This window comes from Squalius cephalus (genome assembly GCF_949319135.1).
Source record: "Squalius cephalus genome assembly, chromosome: 7".
Lineage (NCBI taxonomy): Eukaryota > Metazoa > Chordata > Actinopteri > Cypriniformes > Leuciscidae > Squalius > Squalius cephalus.
In genome coordinates, this window is record NC_137128.1 from 30,445,303 (window position 1) to 30,464,009 (window position 18,707).

General features: G+C 37.2%; 2 protein-coding genes across 2 annotated transcripts; both read right to left on the reverse strand.

Annotated features, from left to right (window-relative positions):
• Window positions 1-121: 121 nt before the first annotated feature.
• On the reverse strand, window positions 122-5,624 carry e2f5 (E2F transcription factor 5). Its single transcript, XM_079877578.1, has 8 exons — window positions 5,311-5,624; window positions 4,076-4,185; window positions 3,726-3,890; window positions 3,086-3,191; window positions 2,613-2,898; window positions 1,895-2,029; window positions 1,731-1,769; window positions 122-990 (listed from the first exon to the last, which is right to left on the reverse strand). The coding sequence occupies exons 1-8, from the start codon at window positions 5,449-5,451 to the stop codon at window positions 881-883; spliced, it is 1,092 nt and encodes a 363-aa protein (XP_079733704.1). The 5' UTR covers window positions 5,452-5,624; the 3' UTR covers window positions 122-880.
• Window positions 5,625-5,966: 342 nt separating this feature from the next.
• lrrcc1 (leucine rich repeat and coiled-coil centrosomal protein 1) lies at window positions 5,967-18,664 on the reverse strand. The gene is made up of 20 exons (XM_079876813.1): window positions 18,583-18,664; window positions 17,914-18,006; window positions 17,599-17,804; window positions 17,392-17,457; window positions 16,584-16,751; window positions 15,907-16,073; window positions 15,637-15,786; window positions 15,292-15,491; window positions 14,518-14,692; window positions 14,274-14,422; window positions 11,719-11,923; window positions 10,750-10,889; window positions 10,400-10,601; window positions 8,984-9,169; window positions 8,604-8,778; window positions 8,346-8,509; window positions 7,020-7,228; window positions 6,697-6,834; window positions 6,480-6,615; window positions 5,967-6,271 (listed from the first exon to the last, which is right to left on the reverse strand). Exons 2-20 carry the CDS (start codon window positions 17,958-17,960, stop codon window positions 6,161-6,163), a joined length of 2,994 nt encoding a protein of 997 aa, XP_079732939.1. The 5' UTR covers window positions 17,961-18,006; window positions 18,583-18,664; the 3' UTR covers window positions 5,967-6,160.
• Window positions 18,665-18,707: the final 43 nt, after the last annotated feature.

Sequence of the window (18,707 nt, forward strand, 5' to 3'; positions counted from 1 at the left end):
ATATATGTATAAAAAAAAAAAAAAAAAAAATCTAATTAGCATTTCACAACAAGGTGAACAACATAGTAATATTCCAACATGACAGTCAGTTCCAAAGACAAAAAAAAAAAAAAAACTCCGGTATAAGTAAACTCCAATATAAATATGCACAAAATCGAGTGTCAGTGTTTCTTTCAATACTAGACTACAAGACTAACCAACATACAAATAATTAGTGTTGTGATTAAATAGTTAGACAAATAATCAAGCCACTCAAATGTCTTTGTGTGAGCTGTTAAATTATATCATACATTTTCATGTCACATTGTAGAGCTCCTGCTTACAATATGTGCTAAGAAGATAAAGTTAGAACCCTTTATAAAGTATCATGAACAATAAAACAGGGTGGCACAGAAAGGGCAAAAACAAAGAACAAAAAGATGATCTTAAGGCACATGTTCCAACAACGTGTCATGTTTGGGTGCTTTTAATTTCTCAGATTACATTTAAACTGCCCTGCATTTACCTTTATGAATTACACCATCACTCATCAGGAACAATGAGTGAAGTCAGAAAACTGAAAACAAACTAACGACTGTATCAAACAAAATGACAATAGACACACAAGTGTCTAAAGTTTAGGTGGGAGGAATTTATCTTTTCTTCTTTCTTCCTCTTAAATATTAGTCATGGTTGAAGGCAGACGCTGTTAAAGACTTGCAAACCTAAGCTAAGGATGAAATGTAAATGAATGTGAAACTGAGTGCAAGCCAAGGTTCAAGGAGCAGGCACTGAGGCAGGAATGCAGCCGTTGGCAGTGAGGTGGCGTGGGGGGGGGGGGCTCATTACCTTTGCTTTTGTCATGAAAGCAAGTGTCGACCGGTGTGGCATGAATCATGCTTTAATAATTAAGAATCTGCACATCAAAAAGGTCACAGACTCCCTCGTTGTCATCAAGGTTGAAATTGTAATCCACACCAGGGTTAGGTGAAAGTCTTAGCAAGGGGAAAACTAGTGGTAAACACACACACAAAAAAGTTAGCACAGAGCACAGATTGAGTTCATCCAATATGCATTTACAAAAAAAATAATAAAATAAAATAAAATAAAAAAACTCACAAGTATCAATCCATACATTACTGTTCAAAAATGTGAGGTTGTTAGTGTTTTTGAAAGAACTATCATATGTCCACCAAGGCTGCATTTATTGATATACATTATAAACAGTAATATAGTGAAATATTACAATTTTAAACAACTGTTTTCTATTTTAATACATTTTAATAAAAGTAATTTATTCCTGTGATGGCAAAGCTGAATTTCCAGCATCATTACTCCAGTCTCAAGTGTCACATGATCCTTCAGAAATCATTTGTATATGCTAATTTAGTGCTTTAGTATTTCTTATTATAGATGTCGAAAAAGGTTGCGCATAACAGCGATCTCATGACTGCATAACAGGGATCGATGCCACAACACAAGCCAAAGGCAAAAGTGATAGAAAAACTGGCAAGCATAGGAGAAAGAAGCCTTGAGAAGAACCATCACTCAGCTGTTTTGTCAGGAGTCAGGACATATTAAAAAGATTTATATGCACTGCTAGCTATATGATTAATTGATAAGGTCAGCAGTGAACTGCTTCTAGTCAGAACAAATATAACCAAAGGTGTTCTGTGTGGCCACAAGAGGGCTGTGCAGAAGGCCAACACTGACACAAATAAATGGCTGGAATTTTTTTTTAAAGAACTTACCATCTGAAGACATCAATTCATCAATGAGATTAGAAACACCTGGAGGAAAAGGAAAAAAGGCAAGTGTAAATTAAGAGATGCATCTCCTTGAGGTTCAGTTAAAATTACAAAAATATCACACTATCTTTTTTTTTTTTTTGTTGGTATAATGGAATCCATGTCACCTCCTCTCTCATCCCTCATTTCTTCCAGCATGGACTGCAGTTCCTGACCACCCATGTCCCTCTGCTGTTCTTCAGGTCCACCTAGAGAGCCCTGCATCAGCAAACACTGACTGGCAGGAGACTCAGGGTGGCATTCTTTATTAAAAAAAAATTTAGAAAAGAGATAGAAATTGTAACTAAAATCATTAAAATACGGAATAAAAAATATCATATACACTACAATTCAAAAGCTTTTTTTTTTATATAAGTTGTTTTTTTTAGGAATGAATTTATTATTCAGTTCAAAGTGTTCTTTTGAACTTCCTATTCATCAGAGAATCCTGAAAATATGTATCAGTTAAAGTTCAACATTGATACATTTTCTGGATCATCAAATCAGCATATTAGAATAATTTCTGAAGGATCATGTGACATTGAAGATTGGGGTAATGATCCATCACAGGAATAAATTACATTTTAAAACATATTAAAATAGAAATCTTTTAAATTGTAATATTTCACAAATTACTGTTTTTAAATGTATATTTGATCAATAAATGCGGCCTTAGCAAGATTTTTCACCAAATAAACAACCACCAAACTTTTGAATGGAAATATATATTTATATAATTTTCATTAATATATCTTCTCACGTATATTAATTTTTAAATATATGCATTTTTTTATATAAATATCAAATATCAATCAATAAGGAATGGGGCCAGTATGAAAGCAGTACCCATGTGCATATCGGGGGACGTGGAGGACGGAGTGAGTTGGTACTCTGCAGCGGGGTTTTTGAGCGGCCCATGCTTCAGGTCACAGAGATCGGCTGAGGAGACGGGGAATCTCTGCAGCGCTGCTGGAGTACTAGGAGGAGTCGGCATGGCAGAAATGTCATCTAGAGGCGGGACGGAGACAACAACAGGCTTGGAGCAGCTCGTCTCTCTGTTTATCAGCATCACCTGGATGGGAGCCGTGTGACTTCGCAAGTTCACCTGGTATTTCTTCTGACCATTGTGGCCCTGAGTCAACAAAAAAAGGCATGGAGATTATATACAGACAAAAATCACACGCAAAAAAGCAAATGAACACCTTTTACATATAAACATACAAAACGAAAATGTTTTAATTTAAATTTTTCCACTTTCACACTCAAACTGTTTTCAATAAAGATAAATTATGCACAATCTCAAGGTTGGTGTAACATACCATCTCCGGCACTGGGACCTCCAGTTGTGTCCCTGATGGTGCCATGACAGCTAGAAGAGTATCCCCACCAAACGCATCACATATGTCTTCATGTGTCACATAGCTGTATGTATACAATGCTAAGGAACATATACCAAGGGCTAATGCATTTTTTATCTCCAAAAATACTCTGACACAGATTTTCTCAGAGGAAGGCAATATTTCTGAGAGAACACAAAAGTTTTGAAAACAAACGTAAAATAAATTAATATAAAAAAATATTCCTCCTATATTTTTTCCATAATCATGCCCCATTTAGGGGCTTCGTACCATGACAATGCACGTTTTGAGATGGCTGAACTGTACATAAACCACTTCAAGTTTAATCCAAAGAGGAATAACTGGTGGGGTGAGGGTTGTGAAACTCTAGCATGAACCGCAGTATACTAGAGACTGGAAAGACTGGACTAGGGCGACTCAAATACCCAACAAGGACCAGGAAGGATAGCATTCAACATGTAATTATGTGCACTCCTCCGACAATGGCATTTTCTGGGACTGTTAATTACCTGGGGAACCACCCAAAAATGGAAGAATATCAGACGAGAATAAGGAAAAAGAAAAAGGCAACTATTTCTGGCTCATACACTGACAGTAAGGATATCTGCAGCTGGAGGAGTCTTCATTCAAGTGCTTGATGCTTTGTTGCAGACACGCTTTCTGCATGTCCAGCTCTCTCTCTTGAATCTCCAGATCAGCAATATTAGCCTTGAGAACTTCCACCTGCTCGAGAACTTCCTGAGGCTGGCAGCCTGAACTCTCCCCCCTAATTGAGATAAAGCAACTGCATTAGAGAATAACGCAACGGAAGTATATCACACTGAGCATGCATGGTGCAAAGAATGCACACATTACAAAATACATATACAGTATAAATCACATAAGGGAAGTAATTTAGGTAAATATAGTGTCAGGTAGCACATGGATAACTTTCTTAATCTTTGTACTCACTTCCACTGAATGGTGTTTTTGGTCTTTTTTTCAATGAGCCCAATACCTTCCAGAACATTGGTGATGTCGTAGATTCTCCTCTTCTGTTTGACTGCCAAACTGTCTGCAGCCTATGAAAATCACAATGTCATTATCAGAGACTGTCCAATCAGAAGAGAGGAACTGGCTATTTAGGGGACCAAACGTAATTTACAGCTTGTAACAACAAATAACAACAGCTCGGGCTGTTGGGATATCACAGTAGCTCTCAACTGTTATCAGAGGAGTACGAGTGCCATCATGATAAATATGGGCAGGTGTGCTAGAGCTGGTCAAACTGACCCCATCTGTCCTTGTATGATGGTTGATGGGAATATAATGGAAAGTAACAAAATGTACATGCACATTATGAACACTACACACTTTGGTGTCCCATTATATTTTTAAAAGCAGAGACAGAAATGCTCATATATTTAAAAAAATAACTGAACAAATAAAAAAACTGGGCTAAATTAATTACCAAATAATAAAAACAACAATACACTGTTACTGCAAAAAAGACAAAAAGACAAAAAAAGGAAAATTCTTTAAAATTGTGACCCCAGTAATAACTAATTTTCATTATTTTTACATAATTGTGCATTCAAGCAGCCCTGTTACTCAAATGTATAAAAATATACATTAAATAAAAAATAAAAAAATCTATTTTATCAATATCAACACACTAACATCTGATCCCAAACTAGTTAGCCCCTACTAGATTTTAACAATACATCGTTTTTTTATTTTATTTATCAAAAAACAAAAAAATAATCATCATTAAGCACCTCCCATTTGTTGAAATTTTTAAAGAGATTAGGGCCCTATTTTCTACCATTTTAGCGGAAAGTAGCAGGAGATTAAACTAAAAAAAAATGTCTCCATAGAATTCACACACAGTGCGTCTCTGCTGCCTCAAGCGTCAGGTAACAAACACCTGCTGCGAGAATCCCACGGGGTTCTGTTCAAAAGTCCCTCTGACAATAACACGCCATTTCTGTTCGCTCTTTAACACTTTTAATTAACTACGAGCCAAACACTTAGTAATTCTGTATATAAGAGCCTCAAAACTCGGCGAAGGTCCACTCAGGTAAAAGTTTCTTTGTGTAACGTTACGTTAATTCCTGACAGCAGACGTCCTCACTGAACAGCATGCCGACTTTCATTCATTCACTTCGTTCATTCATTCCGCCACTCGTAATTGTATTTTAACCCACCACTTTGAGATCGAGCACTCCATCTTTGGCCTCTTGAAGCAGAGAAACGAACTTGACTGTGAGGAGACCCAAACTCTTCTCATGGCGACTGGACCCGTTCGGTGTCGTGTGAGGAAAACCCGCGCTGTTCGACTCAGCCATACCATCCAAACAACCGGTGTAATTCGAAAACACCCTCTTTGTCCCGTTTAGAGGTATGGAGGTCGACCTCAGTTTAGCTGGTGACGGTGAGGGGGAGCAACAATCATCTCTTGCACTTATTTACCTCAGGCTACACTTCTACTACTGATGGCTCGAGGGTTTTTAAATGAGAGGAAATGACGTAGGATTACTGTTACTATGACAACGTCTCCACTTGAGCGTTCCAGAGGTCTGTGCCAATAAAATGTTTCAAAAATGTAATGTAATTCTACAAAAAGAAAGCACACCGAATACGGAATAACAACGAGTTTAGAATTTAATTACAATTTAAACAGAAAAGTAAATAAAAAGGCGATGTTATATTAAAAGTGCATTTTATGATGCTGTATGTTGAAGGTACAACCGTTTTACAAAAAAAATATTATATATATATATATACACACCCAAAAATATATAAAATATAATATTATTAATGTTTTATCATTAAAAGAAAAAAAAAAAAATTCACAGTTACAGTCAGTTCACATCCATTTAGTATTTATGTAATGTGAAACAAAGCCAAAAAGGCTGGACTCTCATAAGTACAATAATTTCAGGATATGTTCATGTTGGCAGGCAAACTTAGGGACATACGTGACATAAGTCTTCTTATATATAAGACATAGGACATCTTCAAGTATTTTGTCTTTTGGTTTGTAATGGTAGGAGGTCAGAAGTCTTTCAGCACTTGTGTGAGGCGTCTCATTTTCTCCTCCATTACCCTTTTATTACTCTCAGTTTCCTCAAGCAGCTGGCGCATTTCCTCCTCCACCTGGAGCACCTGTGGTTACAGAAAAATAAATTTGGACTAAAGAAAGAGTGCTGTTCAAGCATCAGTCATTCATTAGGACATATAATTAAAAACAACTCATTCTACGTCTGCTCATTTTAGACAAGCAGTTTGTCTGAACGTGACAAGCCATATGAATGCAAATACGATGAATCAATACATAAATCAATACTGAAATGATAAATGGTTACACTGGTACCTTCTGATTGGCCTTTTCTATCTGTTTCTGTTTGTCATTCGCAAGATGAAGTAGTTCCGCCTGATGGGAAGCTTGTAGAGTCTCCAGTTGTCTACGGAAGGCATCGTCCACAGAGTGAAGCTTCTCCACTGCCGCTCTAATAAATCAATAAATCAGTTTTAAATGTATCAAATCTATACTACATTGGCCAAATTAGGACCTGCTGCCCATCTCATACCGGTGTGCTTGTGATGCTTTGTCCCTTTCCTCCAACAGCGTTCTCTCTTTGGAATCAAAACCGTCCTTCATTCGCTTCACCTGGCTCTCGAGCCTGTTCAACAGTTCAGCCTTTTCCTGCCATTTCTTACTTGAGGCCCTGCAAAAGTTTAATACATTAGTGTATTTTGGATAGCTGTTGAATTTAAAGGATTATATCTGTGTGATGGAGTGCAGCAGACATCAGCCTTTAAAACAACAACACACTGTATTGCGCAATAAGTCAGGGTTACAGCTTGGAATCATAACATATTGGTGATTACGATAAAACCTATTATTTCATACCTGTATGTCTCTTTAACCTCATCAAGCTCCACCTCCTTATCAAGGAGCTGTTGTTTCAGCTCCTCCTTCCTGAGACTGAGCTGCTCCACTGTGTCTCTGAGCTCCACTGCAGAGGCCATCTCCTCCTCCAGCTGCTGCTTCAGCTTTCGCTGGTCCTGCACACTCTCGTCACGGAGTCTACGGATCTGCTCATCTCGTTCCAGCAATGCCTAGAAGCAATATGTCAGAACAAAATGAGTCAGGTGATGAAAACTGGCAATATTACACATTAGATTTTGCTCATCAGACTATTTTTTTGTATTGAATTCATTAAATTAGCACTAAATTACTAAATTACCCTCTTGTCGTTACAAACCCGTAAGCCCATTCATCTTTGGAAAACAAATTAAGATCTTTTTGATGAAATCTGAGCGATTTCTTAAACAGATAAGCTTCAAAGATTTCATAAAGAGATCGTAAAACTAATCCATATTAATTAAGCGGTTTAGTCAAAATTTTCTGAAGAGACACGATCACATTATACGATGAACAGATTGAATTTTTGCTTTTATTCACATATAAACATTTATCAACTCACACATCAGTTGTGGTAAACGGAAGATCAAGCATGCTCGCTTGAAGTGCGAGAACCAAATTAGGTTCATTCTCGTGTTACGCAGCACATATGAGCTTTGTTCTCGCACGTCAAGCAGGTTTGGTTGAGTTTTCTTCTGTTTATGTTCGCTGATCAATGTTTATATGTGAATAAAAGCCTAAATTCAATCTGTTCATCATATAATGTGATTGAGTATCTTCAGAAAATTTGGACTGAACCGCTCCATTCATATGGAAAAAAGATCTTCATTTGTGTTCAACAAAAGAAAGAAACACAAACAGATTTGGAACAACATGAGGGTGAGTTACTGATGACAATTTTTGGGTGAACTATCCCTTTAAGCCTAGTCCCTGACTAAAATGCATCATTGAGATTGTTTTAACTCAAAACAACTTGCACTGACATATCTTGAAATACAGACTGCTTTCAAAAACATTCAGAAAAACTTACAGACCCTAAACTTTTAAAAGGTAATGTAGATTTTTTGATAAAAGGAATGTCTTACCACAGGATCAATTAAAGATGTATTGAGAAGCATTTTGAAAAGTTGTACTGTTTAACTTCAAATGTTGTCTTATAAAAATGGCACTCATGGCATATTGGTGGTTAATATGATTAATTAATAAACACATCATGCAATTATAATAATTCATTATTCAAAAAAATTATAATCAATTGACAGCCTTAATTTATATCTTAGATTATAGTTTTGTGAGTGAGTAGGACTTCACCTCTTTTAGTTTACGAATTGTCTCTGTCTGGTCATCAACAATCTTAGCTTTAATCCTGAGTGTATCATTGTCTCTCTCATTCTTCTTCTTCTGTGATTCCAGTTCGGTTAACAAAACCTCAATTCTGGCCTCCAGTCGACCACGGTCCTGTGCTAAGGATGCACCTAAGCAAAAGAACAAACAAAAAACTTAGTTCAAATACAAAAGACTCTATCTGCATCATCTTTTCTTAAAGTTTTCTTAAAGTTACGGATGTACCTTGCTGTGCAAGTTCCTGGCCCCAGATCTTCCTCTCTGCCCGTAGTCCATCTATGACAGACTCTTGAGCAGTTATCTGGGAGATCAGCTTGGATTTGTCCTTCTTCAGTAGCTCCACTTGTAGGTTAAGTCGTTTATCATCCTCTAACCTGGATTCCAATGATTGCACACGGGCCTAACATGCAAAAACAGAGCATAATGTAATTTATGAGGCACTTCCTAAGAACTGATTCAAATCACAACCATTCGATAATAAAAAAATAACATCTGGCTACATTTCTAGACATGTATGCGTACATGATAATGATGTCGATTTCTATGAAGAACAACAAAATCAAGAACTTTTTTTTTTTTTTTTTAAGTAAAATATTTGGTCTTACCTTGAATTCAATGGCAGTTTCTTTTTTGGCTTTGAGTATCTCAGTAATTCGTGTTTTCTGCTCTTTTACCATAGCTGTGAGTTCCTGCACCAGAGAGGCTGACTGCTTCTCTTTCTGCTGAGACTGGCTGAGGCTTGACTTCACTTCTAAGAGCTCAGCAGACACCTGATCAAACCCCTCCTTGACCTAGAAATCACACACACGTTGGAATTCCATGTTTTATGGGGACTTTCCATAGACTTTAACATAGTAGGATGTCCTGTTACTTTCTCCTCTACAGTAAAAGACCTGGGTGTTATACTAGACTGCAACCTGTCTTTTGAAAATCATATTTCATGTTACAAGAACAGCCTTTTTCCACCTTAGAAACATTGCTAAGCTACGTAACATGCTATTAGTTTCTGATGCAGAAAAGTTAGTTCATGCATTCATGACATCGAGACTAGATTACTGTAATGCTTTATTAGCCGGTTGTCCTGCAACCTCAATAAACAAGATACAGTTAGTCCAAAATGCCGCCGCTAGAGTTCTTACTAGATCAAGAAAATATGATCATATAACACCAAATTTATCATCACTACATTGGTTACCTATAAAGTTCCGTATTAATTACAAGGTATTGCTACTGACTTATAAAGCCCTAAACGGCTTAGCTCCAGTCTATTTAACGAATCTTCTATCGCCCTATAATCCATCGCGCTCTTTAAGATCACTAAATTCGAGGCTTTTGGTCATACCTAGGATATCTAGGTCCACCAAAGAAGGGAGAGCATTTTCACATTTAGCTCCAAAACTCTGGAATAGTCTTCCTGATACTGTTCGTTGCTCAGACTCGCTCTCCCAGTTTAAAACTAGATTAAAGACGCATCTCTTCAGCCAGGCATTCATATAATACTTTTAATCTTACAGTTAAATCCGACCTCTAGTTCATAGACGCCAGAGGAGAACTGGCCCCCGACTGAGCCTGGGTTCTGAGTTTTTTCGGTTCCTTGCCACTGTTGCCTTTGGCTTGCTCAGTTGGGGATATTTAATTTAATTAATCAATCAACAATACTATTGATCAGCATTACCAAACGTGGACGTTTTCCACTAGAAACAAACATTGATGTATTATTTTCATTTAATACTGTGAAGCAGCTTTGATACAATCTGTATTGTGAAAAGCGCTATATAAATAAACTTGACTTGACATAATGATTTTTATACTGTATAATAAAAAACTGTATATTCTATCCCCTGACTCTAAACCTATCCATTACAAAACTTTCTGCATTTTTTCATTTTCAAAAACAGCTCTGCTGTTTTCAAAAATGTTCCAAAATTTTTGTCCCCATTACACACACACAAAATATATATATATATTTTATTCTAATAAGACTATTCAGACTAAATATGTTACCTCAGATTTTAATTTACCTCTGAGAAACGCTTTGACTCAATGGTGAGAGCAATGCGAAATTCATCCTCTAGAGCAGCATACTGTCTTCTAGAATCAGTGATCTTCTGTTCCAAATCAGCCTGTTTCTGGGCAAATCTCTGCTCTGTCGCCGCCACCTCTTTGTCAACAGCCTCCTTAAACTCAGTCCCACCAGGAAGCAGTCGGGTTGCAAGCTCTTTCCTGTCCCAAAAAGTTAAACAGTCAAACAGGTGCAAGATGAAACAGTTGAAATTTCCTGTTTTGTAAACGAATTTTGTTTTTCAGACAGTTACTCTTACTATGACTAAGAAAATGATCATAGACACGATTCCATGTGGTGCTTGTGTACCTGTGCATCTCCTCTCTGGAGGCCAAAAGTTCATGCAAATGCTGCAGCTTCTCTTTGTGCTGTCGTGCTGATGCGCGGAGTATTTCAACTTCCCTTTTTAAAGCGGACGCTTTATTCCCTAACTCCTGAGCCCTCTTCATCTGCAATAATATAGCAGGTCATTTAGCAGGTTTTGAAGACTGTTTTTCTGCTCAAGTGACACTTTAAGCAGCTTTCCAATGGTAGCCATTCAAACACATGCAAAAGGTCATATGTAAAATATTCCTCTCAATTCAAAGGATTCAAAATGTCAAAAAGAAATTGGAACATGTTTGCAATTCAGCCAAATGTCTATATATATTTATTTGGGAGCTGCTGCTTTAACTATCCCACAAAAATTGCTCTTTACATGGCTAGTATTTCAGTGTCATTCTAGTAAGTAGGAACAGTTCTTGTTAGGTCAATGAAGACTGGATTCATGGTTCAGACATGAACCAAGTTAACTCTTGAACCTTGTAGATCATACACTATATTGGAGCACTCAGTTCATGCTATGGATCCGTCATTACTGAAGATATGAGCTGTGTTCGAAATTGCCCCCTGTACCCTCATTCACTATTCTCTACATTAGCCTACTAATATGGTCTACTTGAAGGAGTGAATGAAAACGAGCGAGAGAATTCGGACACTGACTGTGCTGTAAAGGCTGCTGCTTTTGCATAGTTTGTGCTCCCTGTTTAATAATTTATCTTGATCTCTTGTCATGAAAAACCCTTAATTAAACAATGTAATAATCAATTAAAAAGCAATGTATACCTGTATGATATTATGCTGTACCCACATTGGACCAGCGGTTTGAAAGGATGATGCGGGAATTCATTCGGCACGACCTTCACAGTGCATTATGGGTATTCTCTAGCCATTGAGTGTACATCAGTTGTATATGGGGGGGATTTTGGACACAGCCATGGGCTGCAAATGTTACTCTACCTCTTCTGCATGCTGTTGTTCCCTAAGAGCCTCAGCTTGGGTCATGCTGTCCTTCAGACTGTGCAGCGCCCTCTTGTGTTGATCTTCCCTGTTGTGCACCTGCTCCAGCTGTTCTAACGTTGACCTGTACCTCTCCTCCAACTCCTGCAAACGAGTCTGCAATCCTGCCCGATCAGCGCGCTCTTTTAACAACAACTCCTTCAGCCTAAAGGAAAAAGACAGATCTCATTTCTCACAATATTTTTGAATAATCATTATTTTTCACCATGCATTCGTGTACACCACCATTCATAAGTTTGGGGTTGGTAAGATTTTTTGTATTGTATTTTGTACCGGCCAAAAAAATGGATTTAAATAGGCAAATGCTTAAGAGTATATGATTGGATTATTACTGCAGAGATTATCATGTTTCTAGTATGTTGTATGTATGGTATGGTATGGTATGGTATGGACTGTGTGAAAATTATTCTTCATATTCCCTCCCAACCATTCTTTCACAATTTGAGCCTGATGAATCTTGACATCGTCATCCTTGAATATGGTCATAATGTGTCTTCCTTCATGGTTGTTTAAGAAATAAAAAGCTACACCCTCCATCAGTTAGGGTTAAAATATCTGTTCCCAAACATATAACATGCTAGAAACATAATAATCACTGCAATAATGATCCAATCATAGACTTTTAACCATTTGCCTATTTAAATCCAAACAGTGACTTTTTTTTTTTGGCCAGGCAAAACAAAAGCCCCTTTCACACAGCGCTTTGAACGCGGCAAATTGCCGGCAAATTGCCAGAGTGCCTTCTGAACGCAAACACGACCCGGGATTTATACCGGGATCGATGCCGGGTTGGGGACCTAGTAACATTGCCGTGTTCAGTCCCGGAACGCCCGCTGTGTGAACAAAAGCCGTAATAATGCCGTGTCGTAGTGATGACGCTGAAGCGCGGGATCGTTCGCCAGGTACGTAATGCGCAAGTTTATGATCGAATCAGAGAAAAAAATGCACAAGCGTGGTTTCTCTCGAGAGAAATCGCAGCTTATAAGCAAACTTAAGACGCTGCTGAGACATTAAAGTCACATCGATGTCACGTTTCTTTACGGGATTTTTACGGGTTGTGTGTGAACGCACTCTGTGATTCCGGAAAATCACTGGCAGTGTGAATGAACCAAAATCAAAAGAACCCGGGTCAAATCCCGGGTCACTTTATCCGTGTATTTTCCGGAATCTCTGTGTGAAAGGGGCTAAAGTGTATTTTAAAAAGTAATTTATTCCTGTGATGCAAAGCTGAATTTTCAGCATCATTACTCCAGTCTTCAGTGTCACATGATCCTTCAGAAATCATTCTAATATGTTGATTTGTTGCTCAAGAAACATTTCTTATTATAATCCATGTTAAAAACAGTTGTACTTCTTATATATTTATTCTTAATATATATTCATAGCATTTATTTGAAATAGTAGCATTAGATTTTTTAATGCGTCCTTGCCAAATAAAAGTATTCATTATATTAATACCAATTTTTAATATTGACATTACAAATTCTGAACGATGTATCAAAGTGTATTAAATGATGTATCAATATCAAAGTGTATCAAATTTGAATTACAATTCTATTAAATTAATTAAATGGATTTATTGACAAAATTTATTGATAGGACAATACAGAGATGACTGAAAGTGATCTGGAAAAGAATGGGCAACAGGATTGGGAAATTAGTCAAAAATCGATTTCAACCAGATTCAAACACACAATCTGCATTAGCACCAAGGCGCAACATGTCGCCATTACCCACTAGGCCACAGCTCCGACACACTGCACTATAGCAAAAAGTGAATTACACATTAAAACTTCTGTTTGAAAACATTTCAGATATGACACTGTCATATTCACTGTCATTTACACACACTCAGCAGATAAAGAGTTAACAAAACAGATACTGGACAGTGAGGTGAGAATCATTAGCAGCAGAAAGCTACAGGGCTGGTAATTAGGATTGATTGATGATCTGCAGCAGACATGTGCCTGTCACCATGACTTTAATCTCCATTATAATTACGATTTATCACCAGGGGGAGTGCGTGGGCTATAATATTGGAGCACAATATCAGGGCTATCATCATGCCACAGAAACTGTTGTGCAGGTGGGATGGCAGAGATTCATACATCAGGGCCTGCAGTGGTGTCTCTGGAAACTTCTAATAAAATTTAATTATACTCAAGTGTATTCAGGTCCAACATTTCAGCTGGAGCTGACACCAATTAGGTGCAATACGTCAAGCCAAACATTCTCTACAAACACTTGGATGGCTGGAGATTGTTAAGATGTCCTTGATGGGAGAGAATGTTTAAATGAGTGAGATAATAGGTGTTGCAGCTAATTGTGTTCATCCGTAAAAGAAAAAATTAATAAATAAATAAATAACTTTGTCCGGAGTAAAACTCTTAATTGGGCTGCTCAATTTGCATTCACATTTCATTCACATTCAAAGGCATAAACATAAAGAGACAAAGTGAAACTATCCATTTTAACAGAGAACTGTTTGTCCTCACCTGTCTGTGGTGTGTAAGGCCAAACTCTGCAGGTCCTTTTCCTCGCTGGCTTGAGTCTGCAGGTTCTTGACCTGTTCGGTAAGTCTCTTTGCAGCCTGCTCTGCCTTCCAGCGCCGCTCCCGCTCCTGGTCTCGCTCTTCCACTATTGCCTGCATGTAAAAACACAAGCGCTTTACTCTTTTTACATCTACAATAGCTTAATAAAAAAAACATATGCTGGACCTGAACAGTGCAGTTTGCATACCCTGTAGGTTTCCTCTTGAGGTTGAGTTAAGCTTTTGCTAGGACTTCCCTTGATGTTTTTGGGGCCCTTTTTCACAGACTCTATGGTTTCAACAGACCCAGAGCTCTGGACTGATGTCCTCCTGCGGGCACCAACAGCCAGCTTCGTCGACTTCTGCTTCTGTGTATTTGTCACACTGCAATGGAAACAAAATCCATTTTGGACTAGTGAGAGATCTTATGGAAACTTATGGAAAATATTAAATATGTAAAAAAATAATTACATTAAATATATAACTATATAAATATAAATAATTTAAATGAACATAAGGATGCATTATTGTATGTATTCAAATATTATTGCTGTAACTCATCAATAGTAGCTCTCTCTAGTTCTGTGCTAATTGAAGTTTAAGTTTTGATGAAGCTAAATTGACTTTGTGACAGTGTAATCATTCTTGTGTACAAGCAATTTTAAGTGGGAGGAGCTAGGACAATTTATAAACTGCCCCGATTACTGGACTACTGCAAAGCCTTTGTTAGATGCACCATCCAGTCTTTTTGTATTGGGTAAAGAATGCAGCAAGTAAATATTTTGAACAGCCTCTCAAAACACAATTCAAGGCCTGTGCTGAAGTAAACATTATTACATTATTAATCAAATCCAGTAAACTGTAATGAGAAGTGTTTGTGCAACTGAAGTCTAAATTCTCCAAAAAAAAAACACTCGAAATTCAGTTTGAGACGAAATGCACATATACAGTGTATATATATATATGTGTACAAGTTACTTCACCTTTCAGATTGTTTGGGTTTGGTGTCCTGAGACAGTTTTTTCCCTGCAGAGCCTCTGGGATGAGACAGGATTCTGGAATGCCGTTGGTTCTCTTTTCCACTGTCACATTCGCTCTCTGATGTCTGATCGGTGTCTCTTTTAGCTTTATGTACCACAGAAGGTACAGAACTGTTGGTGTTAAAGCCAGCCCTTGTAGGGATCTAAGTACAAATGCAGAATTAGTCCTTTTTGCTACATTTTGAAATGTTAAATTACCATTCAGAAAAAAGAATGCAAAATCTTTTTTATGAAAATACTGATAATAATGATAACTGAAATGTAATAATCAATTTTTACATAACGTACCTTCTGAATTAGATGGGAAACCTGCTGCTCTAGTTTTTTAATTCGCAGCTCATTTTCTCGATTTTCTGCAGCTGGTTTTCCGCCTCGTTTCCGAAACTGGGTCAGGACTTCATCAATCCGTGGAGTAGTGATAGGAGCATCTGACTTTGCCTTCATAATAAAGAAACACTCTTAACATAAGCATGTGTCTCACTACCACCTCAGATAAATATATAAGTTAGGGTTGGCTAATTAAAAAGCTAATCAAAAAGTATAGTAAAAATATTTTACCAGTTCTCCATTAACACTAGTGTCTGATGAAATAAGAAACTCAAGAAAGTCCTCAAGACCAGGAACATCCATGGGACTGTCCTCTGCTAAAGATGTGTTTCCAAGGCGATCTGCTCCATCTAGTGTGGTGACTTGATGCAGAGATTGAAGAACCATTTCCCTGTAGCCTAAAACATATGAAGAACATACCATTGATACTAGGGGCCAGATTTACTAAACAGGGCAAATTAACATGAGAGCACAATTCCAAAAAAGCACTGATGGGAGTGTAAAGTTCTGCAAGTGATCTTACGACACGCAAATGAAAGAACACAGACGTAGCTGGATCTTTTCCATAATGACGCAAATTAGCGTCTGGTTTAGGGCCTGCTTTTAAACAAAAGGTAAACAATGGCACAAATACCAGTAAACTGACAAGTGCAATCCTTAGTAAATCTACTTGCATGATTCATTTAAATACTCTCCTCATGTAAATTTTGTGTGTGAAAGGGAAACTCCTACAAATGCATATGCAATAAGGCCTAACCCTGTCTGTAGTAAATCCTGACAGTAATTTTTTAACACCAAAAGAGGGTTTGCACTGGCACAAACTGTTAGTAAAATTATTATTTTTTTCTCACTATTTCAGACCTTTCACCACATTTCATTACATGTCAGGAGGACTTTTTCCAACAAACCTGGCAGTGAGCAGATTGGATTCTGTGCACCTTCCTTGCTAAGAGTAACATCTTTCAGATTCTGCAGTCCCACCATGCACTGCAGCAGGTGGTTCATACTCTCCAAACGATTGCTGTGGAGCTGCAGGTACTTTAGTTTGTATTCCGCTCCATGGAGATACAAAAGACCTAAAAGCACAGAGCAGAGAATGAATACACAGTTGTCTAATTGTGATCTACACTACTGGTGTTCAAAATTTAGGATCAGAAAAATGTTTTTTATTAAGGTACTTTTATTCAGCAGGGATGCATTAAGTTGTTCAAAAGTGACGTTAACATCTTTAAAAAAGATTTCGACTTCAAATAAATTCTGAAAAAAATCCTAAAAAAGTCCTGAAAAAATGCTTTTTACTAAAATATTAAGCAGAACAACTGTTTTCAACATTATTAGTATAAAACATTTAAATGAGCACAAATTCAACATATTAGAATGATTTTAGAAGGATCATGTGAGACTGAGTACAGGCTGTTGAAAATAAAGCTTTGCCATCACAAGAATAAATTACACTTTAAAATATATATAAAAATCATATTAGAAAAGTATATTCACTTTTTTTTTATTGCAATGATAAAGTATTTCACCGTTTTATTGTATATTGGATAGTAAAAAATAAATTTTGAGCATAAGAGACTTCTTTCAAAAACATTTAAAAAATCTTACCAACCCAACTTCTGAATGGCAGTGTGCATTTCTTATCTTGAGAGATCAGAGAACTAAAACAAACTACTCAGGAATTAACATATTTGATGGAAATGCAATCTAACCTACCAGTTAGGTCATTTATTTGATTGTAGGCCAAATTCAGTCTTGTGAGGTTTGTTAGTCCATTAAGTCCTGAAATAAATCCATACTTGACAAATCAGACACAATTTCATTTGACCATTTTTCGAACATTGTTTTACAACAAAAAATTATACTACAATGCTAAAAAAAAACATTCTTAATATTTTCTGCCTCAAAAAGTGTGAGCTTTACCTTCTACTTTAGAAATTAAGTTGCAGGACAGGTTTAGGGTGCGCAGAGAGGACAGGGAAGCTAATCCTTCAATACAACAGATGTGATTGGATGACAGGTCTAGATGTCTTATGTACCAAGCTGTCGTCAAGCCCTCAATCTTAGTGAGGCGATTGCAGTGAAGATTCAAGGATGAAATGCTGGGATTCAGATGGACCTCTAGTAGACTACAAATAAATATCTCCGGTTCAGTGAAGTCACCATCACACACTACTGTATTTAACATACAATCCAGTATTGATAGTCTAAATCTGAAGTAGAATGAGTTAAACTCACCTTGAAATATCCTTATCAATTAGACAAAGCTCTCCTCCAACAGCCATAACGAAGCTACAGACTGACTGAGAACAAGCTTCTGTCTTTATCAACCTGTCAAATATAATATGCAATAAACCCACAATAACTGGGGTGTCACATGATCGAATAGGTCACAACAAATTCGATGACAGTGATGGAGCACATTAACCACAGCACAGTGTGTTATTGTTTCATATTTATGTACAATGGCGCAACAAAATGTCCCTTCATCGAAATAAATGTTAAATCATGGGTCAATGATTCAGATCACGAGGATTAAGGCGAAGAACTGCAGTAAGTTGACGTTTCTTAAGTTTTAAACTCTTAAAGTCCGACAGTTAATCACTTGACAACACAACACATAATGTAAACAAAGCCCAGCCTGACCGTTTACAGACTTGATTGTGCTAATAACAGACATATTATCCTATTAAAAGGCATGTATAGTTGCCAGGGTCAAATAAAAATACAAAATTGTTAGGTAACGTTAAAGCTTTAATTTCAAATGCAAAGTGCTGTGACGCTAGTTAGTTTTAACGTCAGTTCTTCTTCTGCTAGCCTCGGTTTATTTTGTTAATTCTACAATAACTTCGTCTCCATTATGCTATAATTAATATGTATAGAAGGCAACATATTACTATCACCTACCCGACTTGTGGAAAACTTTAAGGATTCAAAGCTTTCCATCATATTTTACCGCTGCAAAAATTAAAAGTCCCGCTTAGTCTTAATTCCCACTTCCGGCCTTGTACGTAGTCACTTCCTATAGGCGT

Bases quoted from the DNA above. Each gene is read 5' to 3' on its own strand.
- e2f5 (XM_079877578.1), bottom strand. From the start codon at position 5,451: ATGGCTGAGTCGAACAGCGCGGGTTTTCCTCACACGACACCGAACGGG. The intron at 3,891-4,075 runs GTGAGTACAAAG...TATCTCAATTAG, and splicing joins AAAAACACCATTCAGTGGAA to GGGGGAGAGTTCAGGCTGCC. The intron at 2,899-3,085 runs GTATGTTACACC...TTGTTGACTCAG, and splicing joins AGGTCCCAGTGCCGGAGATG to GGCCACAATGGTCAGAAGAA.
- lrrcc1 (XM_079876813.1), bottom strand. From the start codon at position 17,960: ATGGCTGTTGGAGGAGAGCTTTGTCTAATTGATAAGGATATTTCAAG. The intron at 16,752-17,391 runs GTAGGTTAGATT...CTGTGCTTTTAG, and splicing joins TCAAATAAATGACCTAACTG to GTCTTTTGTATCTCCATGGA. The intron at 10,890-11,718 runs GTAGAGTAACAT...ATATTATTGCAG, and splicing joins AACAACAGCATGCAGAAGAG to ATGAAGAGGGCTCAGGAGTT.